The sequence below is a fragment of the Canis lupus genome, chromosome 14 (assembly GCF_003254725.2).
Source record: "Canis lupus dingo isolate Sandy chromosome 14, ASM325472v2, whole genome shotgun sequence".
In the NCBI taxonomy this organism is placed as follows: Eukaryota; Metazoa; Chordata; class Mammalia; order Carnivora; family Canidae; genus Canis; species Canis lupus.
This window is the reverse complement of record NC_064256.1, coordinates 41747286-41761216: the sequence shown is the minus strand read 5'-3', so window position 1 is coordinate 41761216 and position 13931 is coordinate 41747286. Positions and strand designations below refer to the sequence as shown.

Sequence of the window (13931 nt, the reverse complement as noted above, 5' to 3'; positions counted from 1 at the left end):
ACTATCCTTAGGACTTTTCTGTAAGTCAAGCAAAGAAATCCAGGATTTGATTGCCTCAGTGGCCAGCATGTGATGCTTGGCTCCTGGACATCTTGAACGTGAATTTATGCTGGCTGTTTTTCTGGACTGCTAAAATCTGTTGACCCCAAGGTGAAGTTTAGTTGGCCTACTCGCTGTGATTGTGTTAGGCTGGTGGCCTTAGTTGGGATGTTGGATGGAAGAGGCAGTGGGAGCATAGTGGTGGTCTAGGAAGGAGAAAATCCCACCTCCTTCTGTCCCTAGATCATCATGACCCTGGAAAAGCAAGCCTTCGTTTACAAGGCATGAATGAGACCATGTGCAGGATAGATACCATTATCCCCAAACCCGAATTTCATCATACAAAAGTTACATGTATTATTTGCATTTGAGTGCTTTATTATATTGGAATTGCAGTGATATTATTAACATTTGTACAAATGCACAAAATCTTGTCTCTTCTTGCTCGAAAGAGATGTAAAAATCTGACCTCGTTGAACAGTCTTAATGAACTCATTGTCCATTGGTAACAATAAATGTGTTCACGATGCAACAAAAAGCTTAACATAAAATTGAACATATTAAATGCTGCAGCAAGTATTTACATGTACCCCCAATTTTTTTTTCTCCTTCCAGTAAGGAAGGTGGTTGCTTTACAAATAGACAGACAAACATAAATGCTTTGCTGTTTACAATTACAAACAACCCCCCCAGTCCAGAACTTAAAGTGACAGCACCTTTTTTTGGGACTTCCTTAGTTAGCACTTACTTTGTACAGTGCTAAACTTTTTAGGTTCTATTTTTGGACAATATTTATATTCCAATTGTCCTAGAACACTGTGTTTGAACGGAGCCATTTTTCTGGGCCTTTTCAGAAGATCCCAAACCCCATGTCCCCGCCAGGGAGAACATTTCAAGCTTATCATTTCTCTAAGACAAACCTCAAAGGCAGAACTCCTCTCTCTATGAGGCAGGTGTGATTTAGCAGAACATAGAAGGAAAGAGGGTGAGTAGGTCTCCTCTTCTACTGGCTGGCTGGTTGGGAAGGGTCCCTTCTCTGAAACCCCCTCCACTGCAGCACTGCTGATAACTTCCATTATCTCCGGCCTATGGCATTGGTATTCTAAAGGAGCCAACTAGAATCTAATGAGCTTATTGTGCATAAGATTTTAATGATATACTTAAAGCTAATTTATTCAGGTTCCACATTCTCAGTCCTGAGGCTAAAATGATTCTGTTTTTTTTTTTTAATCCTAGAAAGTTCTATAATATGAAACTCAATGTAAGAAATCCTAAATGGCTTAAGAAGAGCTTTCTAAATCCTGGCTTCTAATGAGCTACATATTAGAAGTTGGTCGAAATACAATAGCGGATCGTTACTGATTCCCCTCTGATGATAAGCTTGGAAATGTATCAGAGTGCTACTTAAGAATATTAATCTTTTAACAAATGCTGGCAATTTGGCCTTACCCCCCTCTTCAACTTGTGGTAAATAGTTTCTTTTTTTTAAAAAATAGACAATTTATAAGGAAAAAAATATATAAACACTCTTTAAGCAATTTGGCTATAAGCATTACATCACTGAAAAACTCCCCAAGAAATAGTAAAATATTTTGAGTGGACATACACTTTTTCATTTTTCACAACATGATGAGCTAGGGTTTTTGTTTTGTTTTCTGTTTTTCATTTCTTTGTTTTGGTATTGAATTTTACGAGTAGGTTTATTGCTTCAGTGCCTTCTTGTCCTTTCTCAGATTATCACTGTAAAAGAGAGGTGCTGTCCCTAATTATGTCACAAGGCAACATTGTATTTTTGAGACCTAGGAATGAAATAGACGGGGCCACTGTTACTTCAGCAGCCTCAGAGAGACGACGGCTGGGACACCAGTCCACATGCACCATGGTGCACAAAAGAGTAAGTCTCCTGGCTCATTCAGGACACTTTGGTTTGGAGGATGAGATAGAAAACTCTTAAGTGTAGCTTAGCTGCTGCCTCACATCTGTTGCATAATATAACATTAAAAAAAAAAACATGCTATGAATAAAGGGCTAAAGAGTACAAACTGGCTCTTCTCCTTGGTATTCTCGTAGCAGGCTTAATCTAGGCTGATGTGAGGAACATGGCTTTGCTAGGATACTAAGGAACACACGCACATGTACCTGGTGCAAATATTCTGTAAAGTATTTGTAAATGATGCAGCTCAGAGCCTTAGAGGGAGGGTGGGGAGGTGGAAAGAGGAGAGCAGGAGGCAAGTTTGAGGACAGGGAGGGACTTTTGAGAGAGAACAGGAGAAACAGAAAGGGGTCGAAAAAGCTAAAGTGCAATTTTAAAATATAAATTATTTTAAAAGCAGAAGAGAGACTCTACATTGCTACTGTTCACAGAGGCACAGTTTTATTCAAATTTAAATGGGTTGTTTCCTTTTCCTTCTCAGATATGCTGCATAATGGAACTTGAATGGCTTCAAGCTACTGCACATTGTTTGGGACGGACAAAACGAGCACTAAGGAAGCTGAATAGTGCAAGGCATTCTAGGAAATTGGGGTGGGGCAGGGAGAAGCAGAGATGAAGTTGTTTCTACACTTGGACAAGAAAGCTGTTCCAGTTATAGTTACCGATTCCCTTTAGCTGAACTCTGCTTCCTAAGGGAAAAGAGCTTACTTTTTAAAAATTAAAAAAAGAAGAAGAAGAAATAAAAGTTTTTAAAAAACTGTTCAGAACACAGATTAAAAAATAACTCACAGAGCAATAAAAAATCCTTGAAATTTCTATGCACAGAGATCTAGGCAAAACACTTCCACCAAATGATGGAGAATAGCCATTTGAAACCCTGAAAAATGAAGATATACACAACTAGAGTAGTTTATTATGAACTAATACTTTAAAAACAAGTAGATCCTACAGAAGAATACTGTTCAAATGGAATGTTTTAAAATAACATTTATTAATAAATATCTTATAAAATTCTAAATTAATAGATTCCTGTTCAAATTTTTGCTTTGGTCCTTGAATTCCACTGTATACACACATACATACATATATATTTTCTTAGATGGTTTTTATTAACCAGAAAGAAGCACATTCTATCCTAACTGGATGGCTAGTTTTATAGCAGTTACTGATGCTTACAACACCCCAGCCCAAGGCTGGTCTTTCACCGCAGCTGGCTTCAGATTTTAATGGCAAACTCAACTGACACACTAGAATTTACTAACAGGCAACAAAACCACCTGAACATCCACCATCGGTGCCCCTCTATTCAGAACATGCGCTGTATTTGATTTCTTTGTCCGGATGGGCTCCAAAGGGCTTTTGCCCCAAGTAAGTCACCCTAATTATCACAGTTCATGCAACGACACCACACAAATTGCCATCTCCCACAGGCCGCGTGAACACTGGGACTCACTCACACTGACGTGGAGGTAGGAGAGGGATGAGTGGGGGTGGAAAGGGACAAAAATCAGCTTCACACAGGCTTTAACATGAGGACGATCATCCGGCTAGGATTTCTCTCTACCTGTCCTGGCATCAAATGTTAGGAAATGTCCTAAGGAGGAATAATTACGAAGTGGACGCCTCAATTTAGGATCGCCTGGTGGGAAAATGCCATCAGGTCTACTTATCTAAGCTGTCAAGTCCCATCACATACGGTGAGGGGAAAGCGATGTAGAAATTTCTAGGTAGGCTGGCAGTGACTTGAAAGGCAGATGCTGCCAATTAAAAAAAAAAAAAAAAAACCATGCATGAATGAGGAGGGGCAGTGTTGCAGGGGTTGCAGGGGCCTTCCCTCCTCAGGATGGGTGTGCTCCGAAGGTCATTACAATGGATTCATGAAGATCTAGGTGGATGACCCATTAATTGAGTGGGAGAGGAGAATGGGGCAGAAAAAAGATGTTTTCCCAGATTGGCAAAAAAATGTAGGGCACGGAGGGATTTTCAGGCAGGCTGGTGAAGGCTGGACCTTCCAGTGAAGTACTTAATACTGATAAGCCGAGTGTTGGATTTGACCAATGAGCCTTTCTGTTCAGGGTTTCAAGATGCTCTGACAATGAGCTGGCGTCTTCCATTTTACTGTATTTCCACACTGCTAATGAATATACCTAAAGGCTCTAAGTATAACAAGAAGACAGTTTATTCTAATTATACATTGAGGGCCGTTTGCTAACGTGTGTGTGTGTGTGTGTGTGTGTGTGTGTGTGTGTGTGGTTGGTCTGCCTACTTAGCATAAAAAACAGACATAATTGAGCTCTATATAATGCACATCAGTCAAACTGTCAAGTTGCTGAATTAAGAAAACTCAGGCAAGTTCTTCACTACAGAGGCTTTCAGTTTAACAACTAAATATTCAATCAAGAGGTGGAACAGAAGTAAAGTAAACCATAATTTTAGTGACAGCCCACTCCCTGGACATTCTGATATTACCAGTGGATTTTTTAAAAAATCCATTTGATTAAGTGCTATGCATGCAGGAAAGAAAGAAAAGTTTTTGTTTACTTAAAGCAAAAAATAAAATAAAGATGTAAAAATTTAAAACCCGAGCAAACAGTTCAATGAGCTTTTCATCTTTTTTAGAGAGACACATACATGGTCCTAGAAAGGAGTTTTGAAAAAATTAAACTTAATATCAGTATACAGATATACCTTAAATATTTCTTAGGAAGCCAGTTAGGTTCAACCATTTAGCTGTTACTGCTGGGATGCAAAACAAAATAACTATGAATTCAGTATTTAAAATACTTAAAAAAAGATATGTTTGTCTAAAATATAATAGAAAATTCTTTTCATTTGCATTTTTCTTTTTTTCTCTCTTTTTTTTTCTTTTTTGTTTTTTTTTTTTTGTTTTGTTTTGTTTTGTTTTTTGGGTTTTTTTTTTTGCGTGTGTGTGTGTGGGTTTGTTTTCCTGTTTTGTTTTTGCTTTTGTGTTGATGTTTAGACCACATATCCAGTCATGAGTTTCCCTGGACACTCGAAACTTTCTTTTGAAAGCACTGCATACATAAAAAAAATTGTTGATAAATACTGATTTAAAAAGCAAGTTATTAGATAAAACTGAAACTAGTTATAAAAATCATGCTTCACGACCCTCGTATTGTCTTTTTTCTCCAAAATAGATTCTTATGCTATAGTGAGAGATAAACAAATAGACACACACCCACACACATCTTTCCCTTTTCTGAACTCTTATAAAAGCTACACCTTTTGTAAAATACTATTATTCTAAATCCCATGAACACGCGCGTGCGCGAACACACACACATACACACACACACTGTGTTAGGAGGTCAATCAAGCATTCAAATGGAGATGAAACACCAGCACCTGTCTAGACTGCTGGAGGAAAACATTAGCCCCGTTACTTGTGAGATGTGATATTAAAACATTAGCACAGTCGAATGGCTTGTTTCAAGGAGGCACAACCGTGGTTTGGGACTCTCTGCTTTCTAAAATGGGCAAGTCGATGAAAGTTGCTGAAAATATAAATCAGAATTATTCAGAAGAGTGGAGAAGCCACATCCATGGGATTTTTTCAGCAGCCAAAGAAGGCTTTGGCTGTTCTGGGAGGGCTGAAAGCACCCCTCTGGAAACGTTAGGTTTTCTTTCTTTCTTTGTTCCTCCAGTGGTGTGTCCACTTTCACCCACCATAACGGCAAAGGCAGTTCCATAGGCTTAAGAAAAAAAATAGTAATAAATCTTAGTCTATTAGCAGCTGATGATGGAACAATGTGATCTGTGTAGTGAATAGAGAGCCCTTCTGAATTATTATATAGTATATGGATTTTCAACCTTATAGACAGGCCATATAAAACCAGTTGTAATTTGAGGGTGTGATGTTATAGCCCGCATCATAATTTGGACCTTCACAATCGAGGCTTATAAGGCTCCCTTCCCTGGTGTCTCCACAGCTGGCATTCAACAGTGCTTCACCTATGGCTAAGCCACCTTTTATTTGCTCTGATTATTAAAAGCATTAAATCAGGCGCGTTAAACATCTCCTGCTTACCATTTTTGTAAAAAGCAAGAGCTGAATGAATCCAGCTGTGGATCATGGGCAAGGGAAGCGATGGCTAGATCCATATTTTTGAGATTTGCTTTTTTTTCCCTTTAGGAATTACTTTCTTCTTTACCTGCGATGCTAAGGGGCAGGGTGGGGGGTATAAGTCAGCAGAAAGTAAAAATGAAGAGTACACAGGGAGCCCAGGAAAAAGTGGAAATGGAAAGGAAGATTGGAGGAAATTAGAGGATAATTCGAGGAAGTGGACCAAGAAGAGGAAGAGAGGTGGCGAGATGCTCGGTGGTTTTATTTGGACATCAACGGATCTTATAATTTTTTATAGGAAGAGAAGAAAATATGGAATAGGCTCTGTGTTTATCTGGAACTCTAGCGACATCACAGCGCAAATTCAATATGTGTTATGATGTCGCCAGACTCACCACCCAGTTACCTTGCATCCGTTTACGTGACATCTAGGTATGCCTCATTTTGGCTAAAAGCTGCGGTTTAACAAGATTCAATGTTTCAGGCAAAGGGTTGGACTGATAAGAATGAAACCGTTTCTATATACAGAAAGAGTTCAGTTTATAAACAAGTTAACTGGTACCAGAAAATTGGAGAAAAGCACCAAAGCATTTCCCAAGCTGATAGATTAATTAATTGCATAACTCCCTTTTTTTCTTATATAACTAAGTATAAAAGACAACATTTCCATAATAACTATAAAAATGAAAGCCAGTCTCTGAAGGGCTGAGGAGTCTTCCAGGTCTGAGTTAATTCTAAAAATGCCCTTAAAAGAAGGACGCATGATATGCGACAGCTCTTCTTGGAGGCAAGGTCTGACCCACCAGTGGATTTTAAAGGATGGGATTCAGGTCTGTTCGGTGAGTGGTAAGCTGACTGAGGGTGGAGCTTCCCACCACCTCGCTCACTGCGGAGGAAGTGGTGATGGTATTATGTTGGATGACCTGCTGCTGAGAGCAAGCTGGGACGGGGCTGGCAGGAGGACTGCTCTCCGGACCTAGGAAAAAGCACACACACACACATACCAATATAGCTCTTCTTGGGTGGACCTGTGGGCTACTCAGGAAAATATTACTACGTGTTTACTAGAAATAGAAGAGTTTCACACATTTGCTCCTGGACGTTAATTTCAAAACTTTATTTTAAACTGTAGTCAAAAGCTATGCCTTCCCACTTTATTAGCTACAAGCAAAGCCATGCTTTCTAGACCAGCAAAACTGATTTCATGTGTTCGAGTCTTGATATGTGAACTTCCCCATTTTTGTATCTTCACATAGCCATCCATATATCAAATGTGGAAAAATACTCACATGTGGTGGGAGAATCTGTGTTGCTCAATCTAAAAAATTATTTGAAAATAAATTGACCTTCAGCCATGAATCCCTGCTCCTCCCACCATCCCCCACTCAACTAGCATTTAACTTATTGACGTTCCAGATGCAGAAATTGGGGTCTAGAGGAAGGGGTTCACTTTACTTCTTGGAAAACTAAGACAAGGTCACTAGCTTTTCAGCCCAGTGAATAACAGGCAGCATAACTTAAGGCATTGCATGTGATTCACCTAATGCCTCTACCCCAGCCCATTTATTTCTCTGGAAGACTGCTAGCCCACTGGTAGTTGGGCTCCCGCAAGCTATTTTCCTACTGGCTGCATAATTGGAATTCGGTAGGAGTTTATAATGTGAAATGCCAGGGAAAGGCTAGCCAGAAATTTTTGGGAGGTGGTGGGCATGGTGATAGGGCCAGAAAAGAGGGATCCCCCAGTGCAATAGTCTGGCAGCCACTGAAGACTTCTAGTATGATATCTGCCCGGGTGTGCAATCTACACTTTACTTTTGCTCTTTCAATAAAATCCAATGCGAAATTAATGGCAAAAAAATTGGACACTAAGAAAAGAGAAAAAGTCAATGACTTACTTAGATATCCTTGGGATTCTTTCTGCATGGCTGTTATTGGACAGTCTTTATGCGTTAACAACAGCTGTTTCAGCTGTGCCACCTCATTTTTCAACATGGACACTTCATTCTGGAAAGAGACATATCAAAGCCATGTTGAAAAGACCAGAGAATACAAGTCCCCATGCACCTTCAACGATGATATTGGCAACCTTTTCTGTTGTGTCTGAATGACATTAAGAATAATATTTAATGGGATTCACTTGAAAATGTGTAGCTTGCCTTTAATTTGCTCCTCACCTTTACCTGGGACTTTTTGAAAATACCCAATTTAAATTCAAGAGCTGAATCCTATTAAAAGTCCAGAGCATACCCTTCAGGTGGTGGACTCTGGGACATGTTACTTGGGTGGGAATCTCCACTCTACACAACCTGGGTGACTCTAGGCAGGAAACGTAAGCCAGCTGAGCTTCAGTGACCTTGTTTATAATTGGGGATAAAACCAGAATAAAGTTCTTGGAGTTGTGAGGACGGAATGAGGCAACAGATGTAAAACATCAGGAATATTGCCTGGCACATACTGAGCAATCACTGAATTTAGCTATTCATAATAATCATCTTCACACTGTCTGATAAGCTCAGGTTGACACTCAATGTGATGAAAAAGTGAACGTGGAACACGTGGAACAAATGTTGATCCTCTACTGGTAGGATGAGGTCAGCCCAGAAATGTGAGGGGCAATGAAGCTTTGGCCACGATTAAATTAGTTTGATTGGTTCATTAACTAGTTTGGCTCATTTAAGCCTATGAATTCTTTCTGGCATCAATATCAGGGTATTGTGGATTCCGTGTGTGTGTGTGTGTGTGTGTGTGTGTGTGTGTGTGTGTGTTTCTTGTGCCTCAAATCTCCACTTTATGTAGTAATTCACAAAGACCGATTCATAGCTTTGTAGAATAATGTGCTTGGCACTACTGTCTGTAAATATAAATGTAGAATAGGTGGTTGGTTCTAAGGTGCTTCCACTTGATAAAAGTAAACTGTAAACACAGCACTATCTCAAATAAGCCATTTTATAGTTGTGATAAATAATACCCTCTTTTTGGCCAATGTTCATTTGTGGCTGCCAGGCATTGTACTCCACATGTGGGAGACTTTAAAAAAAACATGCACACAGAAAAGGGTGTTTTAACATTGCTGTCATTAAGTTGTATCTACACTTTCAATATGAACTTGGCTTTTCAGGCATGCATTTACCACCTAAAAAAGTAAGTTTGGGATTCTAAAAGTAATTAAAATATTTTTTTTGCGACTTGTTTTAAGGAATACCTCCCTTTTCCAAATTTATTTGCAAACTATATTATAGATAATAAAATGTTGAGTAACATAAGTAACAAAATAGTAAGAATCTTATCTACAAAAACCTTTCTCCAAATTTTACAAAATAAAAATGCCTGTCTGGGAAATTAGCATTAATGACAAATAAATCACTTAATTGCTCTTAATCTGCAAACATTCAGGAGAGTGAACTGCATCTCCCACCTCCAAAGGAGTATGACTGGTATGGGGCCTTATGAAAGCCAAAACTGACCCTTGTCAATTCTGGGGTCAGTGCAACCTTTATTTATAGGACAACTTATTTTAGCCTTAAATACTAATTCTTTCCTCTTTGATTTTAATGCCCATTTAAATTCAGACAGCCGTCCTTGCTTTTCCCAGATTCCCTTTGCTTAAAAATGGCATGTGTAAAAGAAAGTTAGACTGTTAAATAGAAGGCAACCCCTGGTTAAAAACGAAACAAACAAACAAACAAACACAAAATGAAAATAGAGAAAAAGAAAACAAAATGAAATGTCATTATTTGCAACTGGATTCTAGATACAGCACTTTTCTAACCCCACAACTGCCAAGACACCTGCACTCTAAGGAGAAACTCTCAGCTGCAGATAATGCAGACAATCGTTCTTAGAAAATGGAGTCAAGCTCCAATTTTTACGATATCCTCCCACAATTTTTCTTCTGTGACCTAGGAAACAACAAATAAGGAAAATATTTAAAACAAAACCAAATAAGATTCTCTTGCTTTCTTACACTTCTAGAAGGGGAGAAAAAAAATTCCCACCCGGTGGCCCTCTTGGAGAGGTTGATTTTATTCTCTGTTCCTCCCCAACTACATTCTGCTCCGTCCCACCTTCTCTAGGCAGTGTTCAATCTCCCAGGCACAAAGTGTTCATTGCCCCTTCCTTAAAAAAACACTTTGAATTCCGTTCTTTGGGCTTCTACAATCGCAAGTTGCTAACTGCCTGCAATACTTGGCACACCCCAAATTGTTTCACAGTAAACCTTTTGCTTCCATGAGAGGCTACAACAGAACAGCACGGATCACCGCTATGAACGGCATATATAGTGTCTCGGCCTTTAACCAAAGGCCCCAAAAAAATTGATAACTCAGGGGGCACTTTTGGTCTAGAGATAGCAAAGCTCTTTATTAATAAAGCAATACATTGTCAGTATAGGAACCGAGAACCTGGGAGTAGGATGGTCTGTACAAGTGTAGGAACCTGAAGACTACCGTGGTAACTGATCCTTTAAAGATAGATGTGAATATGGACATATTTCTTAAAGTAATGCATTAGTAATTATGTTAGTTGAGTTATGGTTGGAAAACCAATGCCAATCAATATTCTCCATAAAGAAGAACAATCAGCCTCTTGTTTGGATCATACACACATAATTCCGATGCTGTTAAGGATGAAATCAAAGTCTTTTGGCCACAGAAGCAACAGAAAATCCCAGGGCAACTTCCAGCAGGAAAAGGAGCTCTCAACAGGGGTTTCAGAATAATACTGTCTGGCCTCCCAAACTGCCACACTGAAGTAATGGTGACAAGATGGTCAGAGGAGTTCTCCAATTCCTGCCCCCAAAATGGTGGTTACTCTTTGAGTGTTTCTGTTTTGCCTTCTAGTGAGAAAGCTAACCACCTAATAATCTAATGAAAGAGTCGATCTTTATTTTTTATTCATTAGTCGACTACCTTTAGTATTCTCAACTATGCCTATATTTCAAGTCTTGTATTTCCTGAGGGGGCCAGTTCTGGCACCGCCCGTGCTTCCGAATCTTATCAGGGCAGATTCCAAAGCTATAGCTACAGTCTCAGTTTAGCACAAATCCTCATGTCCATGTATGTGTCCATATTGTTGAGAGAGTCTGTAGAGCCTTCATCAGATCCCATTAGGGAGACTTTGGATTAAGAAAGGTTGAGAATCGCTGACCTAGAGAAAGCAGAGTAGATCATGTGCCGTGCACACGCATAATCACCATCTTCAAGTCTCCATGCTAACTGACCTAGGAGATGCTAGACTATATTTAAAATAAAAATGCTTTTCGAGGGAACATAAGTAGAATCACCTTGAATTCATTTTGGGAGAGAACAACCAGATAGCAAATGTTTCAAAATGCATGGAAGAAATAAAATGTTGCCCGCAGCTCTAGGAGGGAAATAAAAACCAGGCCTTCCGGAGGCACTTTCTTACTCTGAATTACCTTGCTTTATGAATTGAGGCAAATCACCAATTTTTTTTACTCCCCTGCATGGGTTATAATAATCGTTCTAGGTCTTCATATAAAAGTACTTTACAAAAGCAAAGTATTAATAATCAGTATTAATTATCCTGTTGAAATCCGCCCTTCATTTTTTCAGTTTTTGAACTGAGTTTGGGTTTGCTACTCTAAAGCAGTTAGCCATTTAGACAGGGACTGTCAGAGGCTAGACGCCGTTGTATTAATCCATTCTTTAACCCATAAGGTTGTCTAGGGGGTGAAGTAGTGCCCCTATACAGACATTCAATACCATAATAACATATTTTAAACAAGTACTCCAAGAAGTTCCTAATAGCTACATTTGCAGTTTTTGGCTTTGGGGATGTCATTCTGTTAATATGATAAACCCAGAATGCTTTCTGATGCAAGCAGTAGTCTGTGCCAAAAAAATAATTATCAAAATGGGCCCTACAATATAGCACCCACCCACACACACACCCACACACACACATACCCCCACACACTTATTTTTTCTTTTTTGTAGATTAGCCGAGGCCAGGTTTAGTTCATTCTAAAACAAAGGACTCTCAATTTGTAAGGCAACAGTTCCCATCTGGCCTATTCTCTTGCCAAGTCCCAAACCTGGGCTCATGTGTCTAAAATTTTAGCAGCGACTTAGGCCATGTGTCTTTGCACTAAAAAAGAAAAGCAATTATTTCCACGGGTGACCAGATGATTTCCATATCATCTACTGCACACAAACAATCCACCGAGCACCCCATCAGTAGTTGATAAATTCAGAGCTGATCTTAGCTAGTCTGTCAGAGAAAAGAACGTGGATTCCTTTAGTTGAAGAATTGTCTACAATGAAAGATCATACAGCAGTGGTTTGGGTCAAGAGGAGACTTGCTTGAGTCCTCATCCTAATACTTGCTGGTTGTGTGACTTTTGGGAAGACTCCTTTTGTCCCCTTGACCCTCAGTTTTTCCCTCTACGAAACGTCAGACTGGGTGGTTTCTGATATTTGCCTCAATTCCTATACCTGTGTTGACCTCTTGGGTTTAGATTTGTTGTGAGACAAGGAAATGAAGTCTGGGAGTTTGATTTTGTTTTCTTAGGTCTGATTTTTTTCCAATCTGAAACTCTGCAGCCCAGCTAAAAGGTTCTATGCTGAAAAACAACTCAAAAGTGGCAGCTGGCCATCCAGACCTTGGATATTCCGTTTGGCTAGAGTTTGTTTGCTTAGCACCTTCCATTTCTGTTTACTTAAAATTTGGCTCACTGGACTAGCCTCAAGAGAGACACCTTTTTCTTTTGACAAAGGTCCAGTAAGAGGGAAAGGGTCATTCAAAGGTAGCAGAATCTGCATATCCTCTCCAGCATCACAAGGCATGATGTGGAGCACTCAGCATCCCAGAAAACATGGAACGGCTGTGGTTTCTGTCCCTCTGAAGCAAAGCAGTGGTTGGAAAACACAAAGAATTCAGTCTTCTCGGAGACTGTCCCTTCCTTGGGCACTGCTTTAACAACCAAAAATATTGGTGCCTGTTGACTGGCCCAAATAAAACTTTCCAACCCCCTGGTTTTGGGGGGCTAGAACTCTAGTATCTTTTTTTCCTTTGTCATCTATGGTCCTAAAGAATGGTAAAAATTAATGGATTAGGGCCTTGTAAAGGGTAAATTTATCTTATGTGTTTTGTAAAAGCAATAAGATACAGGCATATGCCAAGTCATGAGAACATCTGACTTCAGGGAGACCAGCATCTTCACTTTCCCTGGATCTCTGCTGTGATCTCTCCTTGTTTTTAAGCTCTAGGACCATAGTCAATATGCTGATATAATTCTGCAAGGACTCATTTCAGTTAAAACTGATTTAAACATTTGTTGGCATCTGATATGTGCCAGCTGGCTACTCATGGCTCCTTCATCTAAGACAGTGGTTCTCAATCACTAGTCTGATTTTGCCCCCACAGGGTATAATCACAATGTGTGGAGACGTTTTGGTTGTTACAACCTGGTGGTGAGACAGGGGGTGCTACTCATACCTAGGAGGTAGAGGTCAATGATACTACTAAATATCTACTAAGAATAGGATACAACAGAGAATTATCAAGGCCCAAAACCAATAGTGCCAAGATTGAAAAATCCTGCCCATTTTCATGGTCCTCTTGCAAACCTCACAACTGGTAGCAAATTCCAGAGATTCCCACACGGCAGTCATTGCAGAGCCAGTGGCTGTAATATTTGCTGGATCCACATGTACCAGAGTTTTTATTGACTTAACATGTTTGCACAAATTAACTCATTATTTAATAATTTAGCCTCATCCTTACCAAGAGTATCTGTGAAATTGAAGGTCTGATGTTCTAATTACATTTTTCAATATACACAAAAATAAAAACATGATTACTATGAATGTTAAAAGTGCTTACCATCTTCTACCTAAAAGCTTCTCACATACC

General features: G+C 39.4%; 1 protein-coding gene across 11 annotated transcripts in view; it reads right to left on the bottom strand.

Moving 5' to 3' along the window:
• Positions 1 to 396: 396 nt before the first annotated feature.
• The window catches only part of CREB5 (cAMP responsive element binding protein 5), a 494465-nt gene continuing 480930 nt past the window's right edge, over positions 397 to 13931 (bottom strand). For 9 of the 11 annotated variants that reach the window (XM_025464478.3, XM_049093753.1, XM_025464480.3 and 6 more), the window contains 2 exons: positions 7952 to 8060; positions 397 to 7032 (listed from right to left, as the gene is read on the bottom strand). In XM_025464478.3, coding sequence (XP_025320263.1) covers positions 6869 to 7032; positions 7952 to 8060 — 273 coding nt within the window. In that variant the 3' untranslated portion in view covers positions 397 to 6868. Of the gene's footprint in view, positions 7033 to 7345; positions 7375 to 7951; positions 8061 to 13931 lie in introns of all 11 variants that reach the window. The other 2 variants (XM_025464482.2, XM_049093756.1) reach the window with 1 other exon arrangement.